This window comes from Neophocaena asiaeorientalis, unplaced genomic scaffold (genome assembly GCF_003031525.2).
Source record: "Neophocaena asiaeorientalis asiaeorientalis breed wild unplaced genomic scaffold, Neophocaena_asiaeorientalis_V1.1 scaffold130, whole genome shotgun sequence".
Taxonomy (NCBI): domain Eukaryota; kingdom Metazoa; phylum Chordata; class Mammalia; order Artiodactyla; family Phocoenidae; genus Neophocaena; species Neophocaena asiaeorientalis.
The window spans coordinates 9,455,827-9,478,018 of NW_020173397.1; the positions used below are offsets into that span (position 1 = coordinate 9,455,827).

The window sequence follows — 22,192 nt, forward strand, 5'->3', positions numbered from 1 at the left end:
GTAAAAAGCACCCAGTAAGTGCTGGAGAATAATAATGAATGCGTCTGCCGTTACTTGCCTACTTCTATGGGAACATCTTCTCGTACATTCCTCAAGTCATGTTTTAAATCACAAAGCTGTGTACCACTACTTCTAGATGATTTATTTCAAGCAGTTATTCCCCAGATTATACCACTGTGAATACCTCTACTTATGAAAATGTATTTAACTTGTCGATGAGTTTGGGGATTTCAGGCTGTGTCCTTAATATCTGTGAATAGCCCTTAGTATTTGAGAACTAGCCTGGGTGCTGATTTTAAAGTCATTTGAGGATATGCCTTTGCCCCACTGTCTTTTCATTTTGTGGTTGTATGTGGATTCTTGAACTCTTGCTCCGTCAGCACTAAAAAATTACGTCCCTAATCGTGTCTGTTTTTCCCTCATCTGTGTTTAGATGTAGTGTAGTTATCGTGTGGTATTAATGATTGCTTTCCATAAGGACGTATTGAATAATATGGCTTTTTGTACTTTGAGGCCCTCAGCAAATCAGAGATGCTGATGGGGGTGGCAGAGGAATTGTTATCCCCATTTATTAGCTGGAGGGGCTGAGGCTGGGAGGTAAGTGGCCCGAAAAGTGGCAGAAACAGCCAATCGCGCTGTGCTCTGGGACCGGAACTCCCTCCTTTTCTAGGTCCATCCTCTTGCTTTTGGTCCACCCTGACGGAGGAGTGAGGGAGGCCTGTGTCTCCAGCCGGCCCACTGACCCCTGCTGAGGACAGTCTCATCACAGCCACCAGTAATGCCCTCTGGTTGGAGTTAAATTTGTTCCCTACTTACCTGCCTTTCTTGGAAAATTCCATGTTTCATCTAGATGTGTTTTCCAGGCACTTACTGATTCCTTTTGCTCTTCTGTAAACATTTCAAAGTTTTCCACATTTCTTCTGTGTTTTTATGTCCTAAATGCATGCAGCGCGGAATAGAACACAGCTGTTGACCAAGCCTGATTCTACCTGTGGCAGAAGGGAGTTACCGGCCAGGTAACGATTTGCAGGGGATCCTCCCTTGCTACCACAAGACCAAAATTCCAGCCCTGAAAACTCATTCCTGTGTAGCATTCTAACCCACCTCAGGTATCACGTTCAAGGTTTTGCCACACTGTGTCCTGTTGTTCTATGTCCTTTGCAGTGGTCCCATAAATTGACCGACTTTTTACTTAAATTTACGGAAAACAGAAGCTTCATATTTCTTCTGTAAATGGATATCCAGCATCATTTATCATAAACAGAAGGTCTTCAGAGAAATATAGATACAATCTCTTAAAATGAAGAGAATCTTCCTTCTGTACTTGCGTATGGCCGGTGATATCAAGGCATCGTCCCTTATCAGAAGGTTGTGGAGCTCCTGTGCTCTTGCAGGTCATTAAGGTAGGGCAGCAGATTGCTTTGCAAATCATTGGGAAAGGAGGGCTGTCCCTTTTGGGAGGAGAGGTTTTATAGGTCAGGACCGATAATGGAGAATGATAGAAAGATTGATTCAAAGTCGTCACTGCCCTGGAACACAGCAGGGCAGCCCACGGTGGGTGGCATCCTGCAATAGAGTGACCTGCAGTGAACCATTTGGGTGAAGGGACGGGGTCGAGGGAAGAAAGAGAGAAACTCCCTCCTGAAAAAAGAGGGGGAAAGCCCTGCAGGCAGGCCTACTTCGTAGTTCTGTTTAGTGAAGCTTAGTATCGAGAATAACAGGATTATGTAGCTGTCATTTAATTTATTCATGGGGTACGTGATGGGATCAACATTATAGTCACAGCCCAGTTGTGCAGAAACAGAACTGAAGTCATAGTACCTGGATCCTGTCTGCTGGCATGTTGGCAGTGGAAGCCGCTGTGCAGGTGGGGTGGGAGATTAAATCTTGTAAAGTGAAAGTGATTCAGTCACTTCAGATGTAAAACTTGGTCTCTCAAGGGGGATCAGAATATGCCACCCCAAAAACGTCACTTTAACTTAAGAATTACTTTGAACTGAAGGCAGTTGAAAAACAGCAGACCCAGGAGGAGCTCTCTGACCTCCTCTATCTGCCTGAAATCAGGGCACAAATTACCCTTTTAAAGGTGACATAAATTTACATTTGTAAAGGTATCCCTTCTTCTTACCACTGGAGTCTGCGTAACAGACCAACTAAGCAAATGTATGTACCCTGTATTTCCTCAGCACAGTCACACCATATACCACCTCTAGGGGCCCCAGACCCCCTTTCCTTTGTCTGGTCACTCTCCACAATTTATCGTCCTTTGTTAAAATGGTGTATAAGCCTTTGAGTCCAATCACGTCTTTGGGTTTTCACCAAAGTGAAAGCCCTGTGCACTGAAAAATCTTAACACCGGTAAACATATACCTATGGGCCTTACCCAGGAAGCCGGATACACACTGCTCTGCTGTTTCCCCCAGCTTTCCTCCTGTTCTCTCAATGTGTGAACCCCACTTAGCTCCCTGACGCAGACTTTGTTTTTCATTCATTGACTTAACTGCGTGGTGAGAAATTGCCCACTCCCCTATCAGTCTTCCAAACTTTGATTCTCACTTTAAGTCAAGCCCTTTGGAATGCAAAGCAAAACCCATTTCTCTCTCCACTACCTGGCTCTCCCAGGTCAGAAACACTTTGCTTTCAGCCTGTTGTATCTGCTGTGAATTTAAAAACATCCATTAAGCTCTTCAGTTGCCTTTCTTCTGGGCTCTGCCCTTCCCATAAACCATTGACTTACTTGGTGGGATGCAAGCCCCAGCCAATTAGAAATACCTAAGGAATGAAAATGTTTGTTTAAAATTTCAGAAATACTTTGAAAGATTTCTGTGCTATGACCCGCAGAAGAAATGCTGTATTTGTTGGGTTTTTGGGGGGTGTATTTGCTGGATGTTTTTCTTTTCTTTCTTTCTTTTTCCTTTTTTTTTTAATACCATGTTGTCTGTCACCACATCTTTTCTTCTCAAGTATTTTCAAGTATATTCTCTTTTTTTTTTTTCCTTCAGAACATGTAGTAAAAAATAAATGAGGAAATTTGCCAGTTTTCCTGGTAATGATTGATCATCTATTTGTCAAAGGACTGTTGGGAGGAGCATAATTGCTTCAAGCAGGGCTAGTAGGTTGGGGAAATCCCAACTTAACAAATTTAAGTGGACACCATTGTCTAGTGAATCTAAGCACACCTGGGACTCACCACAGCGCCCTGCCCTCCTTGGTGTCCACACATGTTGACTGAGTAAGTGATGCCTGACTTCCCTCCCTCTCCTTGGGTTGTCATTAAGGCTTTTGAAAAAAACACTTCATTATTATTAATAAACATTGTGCTTATGTTTACTGCAAACATCTACTGTTTGCAGACCACTTAGAATTAATTATAAGTCTAAGGGCTTTTGAAATCTATTTGCAAGGTTCTATCTGTAGTAAAATTTAGATGATTTAACAAACACAAAAGCATGTTACAGAGAACATGACCAAGAATTATCAAGTTTCCCGTGAAACAGCGCTTTCGCTTCCGCAGGGGAGGAAGAAGGTCCAAGGAGCTGTGTGATGCCGGGTTCCTTCCTTCAGCTCTTTTGCCATCATACATGCTTGACTAGTATACTACACACTGCGTGAGGTTTGCAATATGGAAACAGACCGACTTAGTGCCATGGACTTTAATGGGGGTCTTTTCCATGAGGTCACCGCATATTTCGCTCTCATTTTGTGTTCATGCAGAAACATGCAGATATGCACTTGAATAAGTACGTTGGGTCAGGGTGAAGTCTCTCACTGTATCTTCTTGGGCTGTAATCTCCTCCTCTCACCTTTGCCAAGACTAACAAAATCAGTTGTCTGTGTTTTCAAGAGAAACTTCTAAAGCTACACACGGTAGCACGATCCTTAGTGTGAGGTTCTCACCTTTGGAACGGGAGAAGCATTTTGTTGTGTTTTCCAAAAGGTACTTCAAACACTGGGTGAAAAGTTAGGATTTGAGAACTTTGGCAAGGGTGTGAGGGCAGGTGCTCTGGCCTGGTATGCCTTTTAGGAGACTTGAAGTTTGCTGACACCAAAGTCCTCTTGGTGGAAGCCGGAATGTATATTCCAGCATAAGTGTGTCCATAAATTCTGCACAGGTCATTGCCACATCATTGCAGCAGTCCTAGGCTAGAGCTAAGGCAGTGGCATAGTCAGTGTGATGAAGGGCACGTGCTGGTGGGCAAACATCTTCAACAGGTGCCGCTCACTCTGTGACCTCGTCCATGACCTCGTGACCTCGTCCATGGCTTCTAGGACTGGAGAAAGATGTGCCTAAAATATGTAGTAATATCTGCAGAGGAAATAGCTTAGTGGTTAAGGGTACAGGTTTTGGAATCCAACTGCCTGGCCTCAGATTCCAGCTCTGCCTATTCACACCCATACCACAGGCTATAACTGAAATACTGGAGTAATCTTATTATTTGCACTGATAGCAAACCATTTATAAGGTGGGTATCTCCACAAAGACAGATGTCTGAGCATCTACTGTTACTACAGAGCTATTTTCAGTTACTTCCTACATTAACACCGTTTCCGTATAAGGGACCCAAGGTATTCTTTTTGTTTGTTTTTTCCTAGCATTTAAAAAAATTTTTTTCTCATATCCTTTTTTTAAATAACTTTTATTGGAGTATAGTTGATTTACAAAGTGTTAGTTTCAGGTGTACAGCAAAGTGAATCAGTTATACATAGATCCACTTTTGTTTTTTTAAGACTCTTTTCCCGTGTAGGCCATTACAGAGTATTGAGTAGAGTTCCCTGTACTATGTGGCAGGTACTTATAAGGTATTCTTAATAAATCTATTGTCAGGTGGTTTTTGTTTTTTTTTTCTGCCTTCAGTTTCATCTTATCATTCCCTGTTGCTGGCCTCGCAGTTAATTTGGCTCCAGTTTTTTATACAACGTGGGCTCAAACAACCCATAAGGATTCTCATTCAACATCGATAAAATTTCATTCCACCTATGCCGCTCTGTTCATGGTGCCCTTGGATTCATGTTTCTGACTGTCCTGTTGCTTGTTCTGTTCTCCTCAGCTCCACTAGGAGGCCCAGACAACCACCCTTGACTTCACCACGCAGGGTGATATTTTTCATTTGTATAGTAATTCTGTTCATAGAGTTGGTAGCGTAGAGATTCCTGGTACCGTTCCAAACAAGCTGGGAAGGGCTTTCTTCTTTGTAAAAACTCCCTTCTTGTCCTAATCCTCGTGGTCATAGCACACAGTGATGCTTGGGAGGATTAGTCCGTGTGCCTCAGTTTCCTTATCTATAAAACAAGAATAATAATTGTACCTCCTAATTAGGTTGTCATTAAGATAAATTACATAAACATGTAAAAGTCAGAGACCAGGGCTTCCCTGGTGGCGCGGTGGTTGAGAGTCCACCTGCCGATGCAGGGGACGCGGGTTCGTGCCCCGGTCGGGGAAGATCCCACATGCCGCGGAGCGGCTGGGCCCGTGAGCCATGGCCGCTGAGCCTGCGCGTCCGGAGCCTGTGCTCCGCAACGGGAGAGGCCACAACAGTGAGAGGCCCGCGTACCGCAAAAAAAAAAAAAAAGTCAGAGACCAAATCCTGGCCCTATTACTGTTGCTGCTGTTACTGTCACTCTATTATTTTTATGTAATCTGTTTCTGACTACCAGCCACCCTGTGTCAACAGTTCCAGCTGTTGTCACAGAATACCATAGACTGGGTGGCTTCAGCAACAAACACTGACGTCTCACAGTTCTGCAGGCTGCAAGTTCAAGATCAGGGGTGCCAGAATGGTCAAGTCCTGGTGAAGGCAGTCTTCCTGGGCTTATAGACAGATAGGCATCTTCTCATTATATCCGCACATGGTGGACAGAGAGGGCTAACTCTCTTCCTTTTCTTATTGGGACACTAATCCCATCATGGGGGTGGGGGTTCCATCCTCATGGCCTAATTATGCCCGAAGACCCCACCTCCGAATTCCATCCTTTTGGGGGCTTGGGTTTCACTATATGAGTTTGGAGAACACACAGTCATGGAATTCCTAACACCGTGCATCTTGGGCAACTTGTGGCTTTGGCAGCTGAGCTATTTCCTTTTCCTCCTGGGAGAGGAAAGGAAGGGGGACAGAGCACATGAGGTGATTCCTCTTTGCCTCCTCTGTACCCCATCCCCCAATCCAAAGTGTAACCGACTCTCTCTAGGCTTAGAAAGAAGACAGGGTCAGTGTCATGAGGAAATATGGTTCAGTACACGTATTCAGCCCTACAGGCTTTTATTAGATGCCATATACCTGTCAGAAAAATCCTTAGCAAGATCCTTACCCTGTTTTATGCGGAGACACATTGCATAGGAATGTTTGCTAAACCATAGCTTCCTGAAGCATACAACTTAGCCTGACTTCAGAAAAGAACATTCTTTAATGTTATGTTACATTTTCTAGCAGAAAATTAGGAAGAATACTAAGAAAAATCTAGTTTGAATGGGTAGGACTTAATGAGAATCTGATTGTTTTTTCTTTAATGCATTAATTTCATAAGCTAGCAGCACAGTAAGTCAACACTGGGTGTATTAAACGACGTGTTTTTCTTTTAAGGATATTCTGGAGCGTGTACAGTAATGTTCCTCCTGTGACTAGCCTGCCTTTGAGATGTGGTTATCGTGTAATGAGAGGAGAGAGGCGGCCACTTTGGTAAGTGTCTTCTGTATAGTTTGAGGTTAAGGTGGGAGGGAAATGGTTGTGAACTTAATAAAATAACTTCATGCCAAATTGGAATGCCAAAGTAATTTTCTCCTGGTGGTGTCGCAAAGTCATTTTAGCCATGATTTAATTTTGAAATAGGCCCCTTCCCTCTACCCCTTTCCCCTTGTGCTCCAGGGTGATGAGCAGGTGTCTCAGCATCCGCCCATGGAGGACCCCATTGCAGTCTCACAATACGTAGGTCCTCATTAGCTCGCTGAAGGTGCCGTGCAGGTCTTTGTATCGGGGTGTGGCATCATTTGGGTTTGTTCTTTCACTTGTTCAATAATGACCTGGACGGTGGAGTGAAAAAGCTTATAGGCTGGAGGGGAGATGAGGGACCAGATGTGGTACCCACATCTGTTATATGAACAAAGATCATATAACCTCAGACATACCTCATGTGGACCACATAGAAAGTGTATGATACTGACCACGGCCCAGGGTCGAGGGGAAGGTGTCTTTCTTCTTTAATAGCTGGAGTAGTGTTGAGGGTGGAGGACAGTAAGCCAGTTTGCCTAGGCTGGAGTCCCAACTAGTGGTAAATCCTTGCATCATGTCCCTCAACTGATCTAAGCCATTTACTCATTAATAAAATGGGAATATATCTTAGCTCTTTGGTAGCAAATGGCAGAAACGTAAACCGAGCCAAAAAGAAAAAAAATCTTTTGGCTTCTGTAACTAAACAGTCTACCGGTAAGGCTGATTTCGGGCAGATCTGGGTGCTCAATTCTTCTTAGGAATCTGACACTCTCTGTCAGACTTGCTTTGCTTTTCTCTGCCTTGGCTTAATGTTCAGGCAGGTTCTCCCATTTGTGGTGACAAAATGGCTTTTATAAGCTCCAGTCTTAAGCCCTACAAGTTTGTCAGTGTCAGCATTCACCAGCTCCAATAAAATGCCAGGGCAGGCTCACATCGGCCCAGCGTGGGTTGCCTTTCCATCCCTGGCCAATCATAAAGACCAGGAAGCAAACGTGGGTCATAAGCCCACCTTTAAAGCTAGGATATGGGATCAGCCCTATCAGAAAGGGTCTGGCATAAGAGTAGGGGACAAGTAGCTCCTTAAAGGGAAATTGGGGTGCTCTTGCCAGAAGAGGGAGCAGTTACTACACAGGGAGACAGCAGATGTCCTCTACCGGGGCTGAGTCCCCTATTAGGCTTATGACACAAGACTGAAATGCGAATCAGATGAGGCGATGTCAAGAGCATGACATTGAAATGTAAAGGCCGTCTCACATGTGAAGCACTTGTATGAGTTTGTCCACCCCAGGGAGTCTAGGGAACCTCTCCTCACCAGCTCCTTGAGGATGAGAACCTGGTATCCCATCACCTTCCCTACCCTTTTGGCCACTGAATCCCACCTTCTTCCCTCCCCATCCCCTTCCTTTTTCTTTCATCTGCTTCTGTTTGCAGTAAAACGAACCGGGGAGAGTTTATTGCAGAATGCTCCATTGTTTTTTGTTTTTAATGTCATCCATTGTTAAACTAGATGTATGTAGAGCTACTTAATCCGTGAGTGTAACTGTGAACATTGGTCTTTGATCCAGGGAAGAGGAGAGTAATGCAAAGGGTGGCGTATGGAAGATGAAAGTTCCCAAGGACAGCACGGTAGGTTTGCTCTCATCCTTTTCTAGAAGCTAAATCTGGGGTTGTTGACAGCTTATGATGAACCTTTTGTGCGTTCCAGACAGTCCGCCTGGTAGACTCAGAATGGGGCTGGGGGTGAGAAGTTCTATTCTGACCTTGGGGGTTTTCTGCCTTACACTGTCACCTTGAAAATGCATTGTGAGTCTCTGTAGAAATGGTGTAATAGTGTGACTGTATCATATAGTTCTGAACAGCTACATGCCTATAAACTTTGCAGAAAAGCTGATTAGGGCTGTCATGTCCTCCACAGCCATGACCGACATGTGGAAGTGGGTCTACGTAGTGAGAAGCAGGATCCTTCCCAGCAAAGGCTCGTCCCTTCCCCACCGGGGCGACAAGCACTTCTGAGAATGACCCTGGCACAGAGAGTGGGGATGTGTGGGAGGCCTTGCATCTCACCGCCCTTTGGGGTTTCATGTGAGGCTGTGTCCAGTCTCCCTCTGGGGTTGATGAAACCCTGGTTGATGGCACAGCCTGCTCGGGCGCTGGTTGGCAGTGGTCAAGCCTCGGAAACCTGGGTTTCCCAGGAGTGGGCTCTAATTCATTGTACCGACTGAAAAGAGCATTCAGATCTATTCTTAAGCCGCCTTTGAAAATGGATGAAAGGACACATGCTCCCCAGTCTCACCTTTTCATGGTTTCTTTCACGTGGACGAGGTCAGAGGATTGAAACGTCTCCAGGGACCCATAGGCTCGACCTTGCATTGTTTCCCGATGAGCGCAAGCCGAAAGATATGACCCAATTTGTTTGTTAAAGGTGCAAACTGTCGTTACGATGCATAGCTGCGAGCTTTGGCTAGTATTCGGCGTATATAATTTTTACAACGTCAGGGGAGCAAACCAAAAAACAAGCAAAGCCTGTGAAGCTCTTCCTGCCCCCCTGAAAGGAGGGAAAGTTGTTTTGAATTTCCATAAGGGCACCTTTTCCTTGCCATGTTCTTTATTTACTTGCAGTAGACACTGACTTCTGGTAGAAACAGTCATGATGTCAGCGTTGGATGAAAGGTAGCTGAAAGACAAGTTTGTCCTCCCTCCTTGTCAGCTCACCTGACCACATTCAGTCGCAAATAATAACGCTTTCACATCTGCACAAGTGCCCTCACCCCAAGCAGCTCAGCCCTCTCTGTTGCTGACCGGTGGGAATCCGGTGGGTCAACCGCCTCTGAACTCACCACAGGAGAGGGAACATCCCCTTCCCCTAACTTCCTCTCAACACCCTCATCTTTGTTCCTAATAGCGTAAGAGACTGCAGATGAGACAGATAAAAAACAGAAGGGATGGTTTCTAGGTGGGAGACAGGTAGACCAGATGGAGGGTCTAGGAAAGAGAAAAGAAAGCCCTCCTTGAGGGTGAAAAGCCATGATGGTTAACTGCTGTGGTCTTGGTTAAAAATTCAGTGAGGCTGCTTTCAGCTCATTAGAACATGATAATACATACTCTCATTATAGTTAATATATTAGTGGGCGCCTGGTCCAGAGCAAACACGCAGCTATTTATGGAATGGATCTTAAATCTCCAGTGCTGTTGTTGCAATCACAGTACTGAGCCCGTCGAACGCAACATTTGTTGACTAATTTCGTGGTCACAACAGCCCTGGGAGGTCGGTCCTATTATTATTCCTGTTCACTGAAGGAAACTGATGCTCAGAGAGGCTAATAAGCCTGCCCAGGGTACAGCTGTAAGCCGGCTGTCAGGAATCAAACCCGGTTCTGGTGGAGTTCAGGGCCTGTGAACCAAGACAAGGAAGAGATACGGAACCAAGAACTTTTCGAGGAAGAGGAACTGGAAAGAACTTGGAGACCTCCAGTTACCTGTGCGTGGATGCTGGCTGTTGATTGGATGGCATTAGGGGATCTTCAGCAGAAGAGGCTCCAGGTTTTCTCATAGGGAAGAGGTGGACTAGAGCGTGCACCGATTCTTCCAGGGAAATGCACATGTATGCACACACACCACAGTTCAGTCACTTAGCAGAAACAAAATGCCTTCAAGTGAATGGAAATCTGCAAGTCTCTGGTAGTCAGTAAACCAGAAATTTCCTTAAGTGTTCTTCACTTGTGTAACCTTGGAAGTACCTTATAAACTGCTGGAAAAGCAGGAAAGGGTTTTGAAGAGAAGGATGGTCCTAATAGCATTCAGTTATAACCAGCTGATACATTTTGAATCAGTGAGAGGCAAAGAAATTGGAAAAGTGTAGGTCATTTGTGTGCATTTTTCCCACGTTGTTCTCAACTTCATCAGAGGTGGCACTAGAGATTAGCTTTGTAGCTTCGGACCCCACGGTTTTGTGGACTCAAGAGTTTGTGACTTGGGATCCCTTGTATCTCTCTGTGCAAAGCGATGTGTAAAACAGTACAAACATACGCCACCACGTGGGTGTTTACGCCTGTGATTCAGCGATGTCTGTGGGCTCCAAATACGGGCGTGGAAAGGGCGTGAGAGGTTAAAGAAACTGTGACTTGGGTAGCTCCTGAAGATAATTGTTTAAAAATGTATATGTGTTCCTTTTCTTTGGTTTTCTTTTGTTTTGCTTTTTGTTCTTTTCCCACACCAGTCCACAGTTTGGAAAGAGTTGTTGTTAGCGACTATCGGGGAACAGTTCACAGACTGTGCCGTCGCAGGTAATGAGACCCTCAGCTCTGGCCGTCCCAGCTCGCGCGTGCTTGGCTTGCGCTTGTTCCTTGCTGAGCTTTGTTTCTGTGTGTTTGCCTTTTTTACATATTTTGGAGTTGCTTATTTTGTAACTGTGAAGTTACTTAGCTTTTTCCCATGTGCTCATGGCGTTTTCATGTTATATGTGTATGTGCATATGTATATATTACATATGTGTATATTACGTGGATATACATACGTGTATACGCCTATATATTTTTTTGCACTTGTAGCTCATCTTCATAGTGTCCGTGACCATCTGTCTAAAATAAATAGGCAGAAAAAAACGGAAAACTATTTTTTTTTAATTGAAGTATAATTGACATACAGCCTTATATATGTTCCAGAAGAAAATGAAATTTGACATTGGGCTCCTAACACCACTGGTGGTGGGCTTCCGTCGTCAGTTCCAGTTCTTCCAGAAGAGCCCAGTGGCTTAGTTGTCACCTGAAGTTTGTAGTTAGGTCAGCACAGTCCTTTCCGCCCCTCTCAATTACTTGCCCCTTCCTCCTGTCCCTCTCTTGGTCCCTTCTACTCAGAGTGAGAGATAAAGGGGAGGTGGGGATGAATCACCCTTAGCGTCTGTGATCTGACAATTGGGGCTGAAATGTAAAGTCTTCAGGACTTTACTTTGAAGATTTTACTTGAAGACTCACTCAGTTTTCAAATATTGAGTGAGTTTCTGAGAGCCCTGTGAATACATTTTTATTTTGCTTTTTTTGTTTGTTTAATTAAAGTATAGCTGATGTACAAAACCCATAAGTTACAGGTACACAACATAAAGAGTCACAATTTTCAAAGATTATACTCCATCTGTAGTCGTTACAAAATATTGACTCTGTTCCCCAAGCTGCGTGACACATCCCCGTAGCTTATTTTATACCTAATAGTTGGTACCTGTTAATCCCTTAGCCCATTTTTATTTTGCTTTGTTTTTGTCGTGCAACTACTGAAAGAGGAAAATTGAATTGCTCGTTTAAAGTTTTGTTTTTTCTTCTTGGGTAGTTCCTTCTGAATGCTTCTGAGGTAACATTTAGAATCACATTTTTCCTGTTCAGCTTTAATTTTTTTTTAACTCTTTGGTATTGACTGATTTGCCCTCAGGCGTCTTAACTGGTTCTGTCTTTGGGAACCCTTATAGGCCTAGCCGGTGCCAAGCAGGTTTCAGATTTACCTCACTAACAGTTTCAATCATTCTACTTTTGTTTTCCTTAATTCTTTCACCTCTTTTTATTCACTGAAGACAGAACCTGGGTTAAGATGAAATTGTCTTAAAAGTACAGATCCCTTCCGTTTAAATAGGGGGTAGGTAGCAACTTTACAATATGTAGTCAAAAATGCATCTTCGGTATAATTATAAACAAGTAAATCCCCGGGAGAGGAAGTTTTCTGTATGAATTATTCCTGTTTCCAGAACCAGGGAAAATAGTCTAAGTAATAATAAATAGGCAGGATTGAGCAAAGAAGACCTATTGTTCCGTGGTTGACTTTGGAACGAGAGCACCATTAAGTATTAACTGTTTGCTCTTAATTAACCCAGCTCCACCACTACAGCAGGTCAGCTCATCTCTCTGGTCCTCACTTCCCCCATCTTCAAACAGTGGCTCCTCCTAGCTCTGACGTCTTGTGCTGCCAGGACCCTAAAATAATCAGCGTTTTTGCTGGTTGATTCTGCTTATGAATATTACATGTTTGCTGATGGATCTCCTTTTGCATACGGGCTGCAGCCTTTTTACCATGCCCTTTCTGAAAGTGCTGTGCTAGGAGGTTACATGTAGGTACCAAAAGCCAGACAAGACTGAAATATTGACAGTTCAGCATTTTCAGCACCCATAAAGCTACAGTACCCTCTGCCCAATAGTGTGGAAATGGGCAAGACAAAAAGACTGGAAAATGCTGCTCTTTTCCTGAAAGGCTGAGCTAGTGTCTTCATGACTATTCTTGAAAGTGGTAAATGCCAAAGCTTCCCTCTTCACTTGATGATTTTTTGTTCACATAGAATTTAACATTGAGCTCTAGCAAATATACTTTGAAGATAAATGAGGAAACAAGAAACACGTACATAAGACACATTTCTTGAGGGGATAATAAGTTTCTGTGGGTAGCCATGATCAGGTACTGTTTACTCTTTTGGAGATTTTTGTTTCAATGTGACATGTATACAGAAAAGGACACAAACTATTATGTGCATACCTTAATAAATATTCTCAGAGTAAACAGATCCCTGTAACTGGCACCCAGATCAAGGAACAGAATGTTACTGGCCTCCAGAATCTCTCCACACCCTCCCTTCCCCCAGAGGTGGCCACAAGCCCAACTTCTGACACCTTCGACTGCTTTTGTCTGCTTTCAAACACTTCTATACGTGGAATTAATTACTGTCACGTCATACACATTTAGCCAGAGTCAAGTTTATTTACAAAGGAAAGAAGGGAAAGAGGGAAAAAGGGAATGAAGGAGAGAAGGGAAGGACGGAGAAAAGAAAGGAATTATTTTACTGAAGACGAACTCCTTTAGTAATTGGACAGGTCCTCATTTAAATTGTATCTAAATGCTGGAACGTTTTAACCTCCAGAAGACACACGGGAAAACTGATAGCAGAAATATTGAGATGTACAGATTTATAGTAAATAAGGAAAATTAGGCAAAGCATATTAACTAAAGCAAAATTTCCTAACTTTGACAATGCTCATCTTTCACGTTTCACTCGTTGATGCTGAGTGTGCAAGGGCAGAGGGGTGACCCTGCTTCAGTAATATGCTGCCAACATGTATACCAGGAGCCAAGTCGTTACTCCCGTCATTTTCCTGCAAATCACTGTACACAAAGTGGCTCCAGAGGACAGTCACAATCCTACGTATCCAGCCACCATTCTCGAATGCCTACAGAGCAGCCCCAAATCCAGCATTTAGTTAAAAAAAAAAAAAAGACCTACATGAATCAAAGTAGATAAATGCTTTCCTGCCCATTTGCCGAAGTGCTCTAAGGATGTGGCCACACTTAGAAGATACTTACTTTATACACAGAGCTAACAGATGGTCATTGATTCTCTAGCCTACAGTTAAAATGCCCAAACCAGAAGGGGGGTGGCTAGGGAGAAACAGGCAAGAGCCGGGATGATAAATAGGAAAGGAGCAGACAATCAAAACCACAGAAAGCAAAATGAGCAACTCGGAACACGCGGTCTGGGTCCAGTTAGTGTTGGGGCCTGGAGCACCAACCACCCCGAGATCTCTGAATGGTTGGCGGGAAGTCGGGAGAAATACTTGCTGTTCTTCACAAAGACAGCCAAGCGTCGAGGAAAAAGTTCATGTGAGTTCAGTTGGCTTTCGGGGGGCCGATCATTATGCAACTTGAAAAAGTCTTATCAAAACAGAGTAAGAAATAGTCCAAAGCTTCGGTAACATGTTAAGAAGGGTAACTCACTTGTCTGGAAAATTTGTTTGGCCGGGACACTCTGTTTACCTAAGTCGCCGGATAAATGTGATGTGACTGCTGCAGCTTTTGCCCACTAACTTGCTTTTTGTCCAGCCATCCCCCTTAGAAACAGTATTTATCACGGGTTCTCTCGTGCCACCTTGTCTTGATCATCTTCTCTACAACTTACAGATAAAATGATAAGTGCTAAAAAACCGGCTCCCAGCGGACTTGAAATTATCACTCATTTCTTTCTTCCCCCTTCCTTCCGCTCAGATGACGAAGTAATAGGAGTTAGTGTCAGTGTCCGGGACCGGGAAGACGTCGTCCAAGTCTGGAATGTAAATGCCGCCGTAGTCGGGGAAGCCACCGTTTTAGAAAAGATCTATGAACTCCTGCCCCACATATCTTTTAAAGCCGTATTTTATAAACGTAAGTGCTTCATTTCCAGTTACTACTTTCTAGCTTATTCTATCACACTTTTAAAGACAGAAACCGTGTTGCCAATGAGGTGCAGGGAGAATCGCTTGAAATTCTATAATCCAATAAATAATTCAATAAAATACATTTTAAGGGTGTTTTAAAAAAACCGTAGCCTCAGAAATTAAAGTGAGATTTCAGTTGTCGCCTAAACGCACGGATCAGAAAAGGAGATACTTACTGTTTTTGTTATTTCAAAAATTCAAACCTGATCTCAAACTTGTCATTCTCAGGAAAAATTACCTTCTATTCGAAGCAACAATAACCAAAAAAGTTATTATATGAGCTGGCAGGTAGATTTTCAATCATCCCTTCATAAACAGGGATTTATAATGTATAACATCTGTATCTGTGGGGGAACTCGTTCTGCGCACAGGCAAGATTGAATGTTCTACTGAAATGCTAATACGTCCTCATTACGGATGACTGTGGCACAGAAGAGAATGCATGCGCTGTGGTGAAATGTTAACAGTATGAATAGCTGTGTGGACCCATTGTTTCCATCATGATTCATGTTCATTGCTTTTGTGTGCTCTTTTGAAAAAGTCATCTTTTTCATAATGAAAACAGCTTAGTGCTATTAAACCAATGTTTGGTAGATCAAACTGCGGGTTACAGTTTTAACAGTGAGTTAGAGCAAAGGATTGACAGCCCTACACGTATATGATGAATCTCCTATTCCCCAGACTGTTCCAAGAGTCAGTAACCCAATTTTTTTAAACCACGGTATTTCATTGAATCTAAGATGCTCTTGATGATAAGTATTATTTTAGTATTACTAAGAAAGAAAAATACAAGGCTCCTAATGAAACTGTGGCACGTTCTTGATTCCGGGGGTCTTCATACGTGCAGTGGGGAGGCGGGGTGGGGAGTGCATCTTAGTATTGGTGAAATACACTCTATTACCGTTTCACTTTTCCCAACCCCTTGTCAAAAAGGAGAAGACAAAATGTCAGATTTTGCTCTGTGATTGTCTTACTATGCTAAAGACTAAGCCTCCCTCTAAGCAATCATATAATCACAGGCCCAGTGATTTCGATTTTAAGCAGTGGGACAGATCTGCTGCTGCAGCTATTCAGGGGATGCTTAGCGTCTGAATTTTAAATGAAAGTTTCAATAAAAGAGACAGAGGATGGCACTGCAGAAGGCGCTCATTGACTGTGCCGTGCGGAAGCCGCACATCTGTAGATGCAGTTTTGCCTCCATAGGGAACATTAATTGTATCTTCAGCCCAGATATTCGTTGAAAGTTCACCGAGGGTCTTTTTTTTTTGTACTCCACGAGACTCACTCCAGCAGAAACCCTCCAAAAGGAAGCATGTCTCGCCGCCATTTATGAACGGGGCGAACACGTTCTTTACCTCCTTAGGACCTTCTCCACATTTGACTCCAAAGGGTAGAGAAGCGATTTGGAATATGGTCAAGTCAGGCAGTCCGGATTTTTGTCCCACTTCAACACTGTGACCTCGAGCAAGTCGCGGTGTCTCCTCCTTCCACTTCCCCACCTGACTATTGAGAAGGTTGGTCTTAAATGATCTCCAAGGTCCCTTCTGCTTCAAAATTCTAACACGTAGGGTAGCAGCAGGCTCAACACATGATAGGAGTGTTTAGGCCACAGAGGTAACCGGGCCACTGAGCGGTTAGGCTAGTTTTTAGGCCAGTGGCAATAATGAGGTGAGACTAAGCAAGGATGAGTCATCACTTCGTTGCTGTGATGGCTGGGGTTGGGGGAGGGTGGGGGGAGAAAAAAGCCAGACAGAGGAGGGGACGTTGCAGCTCCCCAGATCAGGCGCCCTTTAGGGCGTCTACATTTATGTGGAGGCCATAGTGACGTTCGTGAGTTAGGCAGAACTGGCTGCGGGTCTCAGTAGAAATGCATATTTTAAGGGCATAAATTGACATTTAAAAATTCAAAGATTATTCAAATAAAAATTGGAATTGGAAAAAACAAGCAATTGTCTTTATTTTATATAAAGCAGGCAGTCCTTTACGCAGTAGGGGTATGCACCACGTGCTGCAGAATTGATTTGGAAAAATGAGGATTTGGGCAGAAATGTTACTCACAGCTTGACAAAGAACAGGCAGGGTGTTAGGTAGGTAGGTAAAGAACAGGTAAATAAAGAACAGGTAGGGTGGTAGGGTGAACTAGGTCAGAAATGGCCAACTCCACGCTCTTCCTCAGTCTTGTTACAGGAGCCACGTGACGGGGAGATTTTCCCGCATAGAAAGAGCCCTAATGAATTTGGGCAGGGCCTCCAGTCGGGTGGCTGAGGGTCAGGCGGTTGATAAGTTATCTGTGTGTTAGATACAGTTTGGTTGCTTGACTGAGAAACTTAGATGAATGGAGACCCCCTCCCCCCGCCAAATTCTGTTGGGCTCTTCGGAGCAGCTGAATGACAGATGTCTTCTGATGTGAGAATTGTTTAGAGCAGAGTTTGGCAAACTACGCTGTCAAGCCAAATCTGCCCCCTTCCCACCTGTTTTTGTATGGGCTGCAGCTGAGAATGGCTTTCACATTTTTCAATGGTTGGAAAAAAATCAAAAGAAGAACTACGTTTTGTAACATGTGAACATTGTATGAAATCCAAATTCCAGTATTTATATATAAACCGTATTGGTACCTAGCAATGCCTGTTTGGGTATATCTCATCTGTGGCTGCTTTAACGTTACAAGGGTAGGGTTAATAGTTGAGACACAGACCCTGTGACCCACAGAGCCTAAGATGTTTATCCTCTGCCCCTTTCCAGAAAAAAGTTTGCTGACTCCTGGCTTTGACCTTTTCTATATTCCCTTTCAACCAGGGCTAACCCAAGGCCCACGGAACTTTTCCCTGTTCCCCAGAACTCTCCCGATTCTGAATGTTCTGTTCCCATCTCCATGACCCATCAGGATTGCACTGTCTTAACTATGACTGCCCCAAACTGTCCCTCCCACTGAGAAGTAATAAAAATCCACGGACAGTTCCTATCTCTTGATTTATCATTTGGGGTCCAGCATCGCAAAGAGGTTTGTGTCCCCCCCTCACTTGACCCAGTAGCAATGCTATACTTCATTGAAGAGCAGGCCACGTTTTGCTTGATGTCTGTCCTAAAAATCTTTCTTAAAAAGAAAAAGACCATACAAAGTGAAATATTTATAAAGTTCTACATGTGAGAAATGTTCAATTAAGTCAGCTTGGATTCCTGGCCACCCTTGGGAATTGGGCCAACCTGCGGTAACCCCGGGAGTGCAAAGTGTGCTTCTCTCAATGTTTTATCCAAGTGAAGAGCAGGTTTGGGTGAATAACCATGATGATCCTAAAGGGCCAATGGTCCTGTTCCCCACCTCGCCCCTACCACACACTAGTCTGAAGAATTTAGTCCATCTTAAAAATACAGACTTAGGAGCGGCTTAGGAGGTGAGATGGGCCAGCCCATGTCTGCCCTCCTAGGACATCCTTCCTAGGGGGGGAGGGGGGATAGACAAAGCATGGGGGATCCTGAGTTGCCTTTGGCTTCTTCAGCCCCAGGTCAGTAACTTTTCCATTTGAGAGAAGAGGATCTGCCCTTGTTTCCTGATGATGGTTTAACCAAGTCCAGGAAGTGGATTTTCAAGCTGGGCCTTTCGCCTTGGAGGAAATCTTTTATATTTCACCGGTCTCCCAATTCCCACCTCCACTTTATAAAAACCTAAGTCTTTGGAAAATATTTTTCATAGCATCATTTTTTTATTCTGAAGTTCCTAATTTTAATTAGTCATTTTGCAAGCCAGACAGTAGGGCTGGAAAAAAAGAAGAAAGAAAAAACAAAAAACAAAACAACGTGATTGGGAAAAATAAAAGACCCATCCATTTAATGAAACTTCATTTCCCACAGAGGGTGTTTAAAGGTAGGGGAGGACCTAAGAGAACTGCTGTCCTCCTGGTGGTGTTCTCAGTTTTGTTTTACTTTTGTCTTGTTTTATTTTTGAAGATAAGCTTGTGAGTGGCCCTGTCTTGGTTCTGTGAGGCCCCTCCCCAGCACTGCATTCTGCGGGGCGCATTTCCCTACAGAATTTGCTGGCAGCCCAGTGTGTCCTCTTCATCAGCTTGCTGGGATTACTCATCCTCTCCGGCACAGCAAGAAGGAACAGGCAGCATGCCCATTGCTTGTTTATTCCTTGTTTTAATCTTCATTATTACGTTTCTCAGGAAATGCACGCCTTAGCTAACAGTTACTGGCACACAAAGGTATTTGAGTTCTTGCCAACATTTGGGGAAACTGAATGAGATGCCTTAGAGGAGGGTTGCCCCATCCTTTGCTTAAAGTTTTCTTTCCTTTTTTTCTTTTTTGTTTTTTTCTGTCCTTTAGCCCATGAAGAGCATCATGCTTTTGAAGGTGGACGTGGAAAACACTAATTGCACTCTGTACAGAATTCTTTGTCCTTTGCTGATTGGTTTTGGAAACGGTCTTAACAGGAGGGAGAGTGAAGAGAAGACTTGCCGAAGCCCGATGCTGGTCCATTTAGAGTGGGTTTCTGCCCTTGCAGATTGAGCAATTAGGATTCAAAGTGGCAGGTGGGGTGGACGGAGATTGTGTGGGTTTTTACCGTCACATTACTTGTTTTTTTTTTTTTTTTTTTGCTTTCTGAATTCTCTGTTCTTTTCACTCCAATTTTTTTTTTTTGCCCTTTTAAACTCCTCATTCAGTCTAATTATTGTTTTCTATACTCCCCTTTCATTGAGGCACAAGAAATTGGTTTCCCTTTAAGTAGCTCTGCTGTACCTAGTTAATGAGAATATGGATATTCGTGACAATACTGCTTTTGAAAACCACACTGTCCTCGGAGGAATACTAGCTGGGTGAAACCTGTCTTTTGATTATTTGTTGTGACACATTCCTACATACTGTGCACTGGGCATTGTTTTTTCTGTCCCAGGGAAAAGAAAAACCTTACTTAATCTGATTTTTCACTGAGAGCACACACATCTTCTATTTTTCCTTTTTAAGATTTTTTTTTTTTTTTCCCGAGATGAAAGGAAAGGAATAGTTGGGTTGCCAAACATGAAAACTATAATCACAGTTGAGGATCAGGATATAAATCAAACTGTAGATCTTTGGACCCTCGGTGGAAATACTTTCCAACCAGAATTTCAATTTGGCCTTTTCAAACAAAGGGAGGCGCTTGGAGTGGTAGCAAGGGGTTTGTCTCAATGGGAAACCTTATCATTTCTGATCTAAAGAGAAGGTGATATTTTAATTGTTTGAATTAAGCTGCTTCTAAATTTTGGGTGTGTGTACCCACTTAGGGCTTTCCAAATGAATTCAGACACATTTTGTTAAATGATCCCCTTTTACCGTCCATATTGTGTGTCGTTTCCAATAATCAGTCATTCTCCGGTGTGGGCAGCTTTCCCCCTGCCTTTTTCATTTAGGAGCAGAAGTTAAATCTCATTTCCAGGATGAATGTGAACATTCACAAAGTTGAACTCTGAAGGCATTCTGTTCACGTTAATTTTTAGAATTGTTGAGATACATCGTATTACGTTACCAAATAAATACCGGTTTTAGTAGAAGGAAATGACCACCCTCTGGAACACTCAGAATGTTCTGATTTCCCTCCCTCGACTCTGCCAAGCCTCCTACTGCGTCTACCTGAAAAAGGCAGGGCCATTTGGAGACGCTTCCTCCTGCTGGCTTTTTTTTCTGGACTCAGGGGAGCTAAGGCATGCTTATACACTTCACAAAAGGGTGATGCATCCCAACTTCATGGCACCCAGGATGTTTAATTCCTCTTGCAGTACTGACCAGCAGAGAGAGGTGGGGCTACTTGCAGCCCGCAACCTGTGTCTGTAAATAAAATCCTCCATTCAAACATTTTAAAGGATTTGAAACAATATCTTTTTACAAAAGTCGTGCCCTTCACTTGCATCCCTAACCACATCAACCATAATAACAACGATCATGGCTTTTCTTTTCTTTTTTTAATGCTTTGTTTCTAAACTTGAGTTTCTCCAGTGATTTCAAAATGAGGTATAAGGATATCAGACCCATTTTTCAGAAGCCTGGAACTTTTATTTTTTTAAACATTGTACTAACATCCAACTTGTTTTTAAATTATTGATCAAGGATTTTAAAAAAGTATTCTGGGCATGAATTTAAATTCTTTTTTATAATATAAGTATTTTTCTGATAGAGTAGAAAAAAGGATATAATTGACTTATCTTCATTATAATTGTCGTATATATTTCCATAAGTAAATGGATGTTGAAGTATTTTTATTTTTGAACTTTATTTAAAGCATTGTGATGACATGTTCAACTTTTGCATGTATGTAGCTTTTGAAGTAAAAAAATAAAAGGAATAGGCATGTTAGGCTCCCATTAATGTTTTCTATTGTTTATGATCACGAAACATGGCTTAACACACAAAGTTGGGTTTTTTTGTCCCAGAGAACTTGTGCCACTCTTTCTGACCCTGTGGAAAATACCAACTGTGAGAAGGGTTTAATTTGCCCAAGTTAAAAACCTATCATTTAAATTACCCTAAGAGAGGATTTTGTCAGATTTTGCTTTGGAAATTGTTTTAATTGACTATTTCGTTCTTAAGAGACAGTGTATGAACTAAGCTGATGTAATCAGTTTAAAAACCTCTCATTACCTTTTTGGATTAAAGAAGCTAATACTCTCTGGAGATACAAGGAAATGTTCTGTGGGGCATGTGACTTTAGTGTTAGGGTGGCGTCCCCCCCTCGGCCATTGCTGGGGAAAGGGGGTGCTTGCAGTAGAATCTGGGTGTCTTTCAGCGAAGTCTTTGCAGGTGTAGCCTGGACTCTCTGCATAGAGCCATCCAGAAGCCAGAGAGCTTGCTCTCTGGTCTTTGTCATTGCTATTAAATAAGGACAGATGGTACTCATTGAAAGTAACTTGTCTGTATTTCGGTTCTCTTTTGTAAGCGCTTTCTGAATGCCAGCTCACTCCGTTTTAATATTCCTCCCACCCACAGCGTTTCTGCATTTCTGAAGTGAGGGTGTAGTTTACAGAGGACACGTCCATTTACTGTAACGTGCCTGTTACATTGAGGGATACAGTTGATGGAGAAAAAACATGGAAAGGAAAACACGATTCTGGTAAACTTTGAGTTGAACTTGACTCGGACCTTCTCCACGTTCTTGAATTTAGCCGATGTCTAGATCATACATATAGTCACAAGACTTTGTACTTGAAAGAAATTTTGAACATAATTGGGCCCGCTAGACATAGTGTATAATCTGCCCACAGAGAGATTGTCCTTTGTGAAAGGACAGGGGACTAGCCAGCG

General features: G+C 43.1%; 2 protein-coding genes across 8 annotated transcripts in view; both read left to right on the plus strand.

The window, feature by feature from the left end:
• The first annotated feature begins 2,333 nt into the window (after positions 1-2,333).
• On the plus strand, positions 2,334-21,255 carry EIF4E3 (eukaryotic translation initiation factor 4E family member 3). Its single transcript, XM_024747022.1, has 6 exons — positions 2,334-3,232; positions 6,579-6,674; positions 8,270-8,330; positions 10,921-10,987; positions 14,712-14,867; positions 19,244-21,255. Exons 1-6 carry the CDS (start codon positions 3,222-3,224, stop codon positions 19,288-19,290), a joined length of 438 nt encoding a protein of 145 aa, XP_024602790.1. The 5' UTR covers positions 2,334-3,221; the 3' UTR covers positions 19,291-21,255.
• The window catches only part of FOXP1 (forkhead box P1), a 695,723-nt gene continuing 688,280 nt past the window's right edge, over positions 14,750-22,192 (plus strand). For 6 of the 7 annotated variants that reach the window (XM_024747006.1, XM_024747008.1, XM_024747019.1 and 3 more), the window contains exon 1: positions 14,754-14,867. The gene's annotated coding sequence lies outside the window, so the exon portion shown is untranslated. Of the gene's footprint in view, positions 14,868-22,192 lie in introns of all 7 variants that reach the window. The other variant, XM_024747009.1, reaches the window with a different exon arrangement.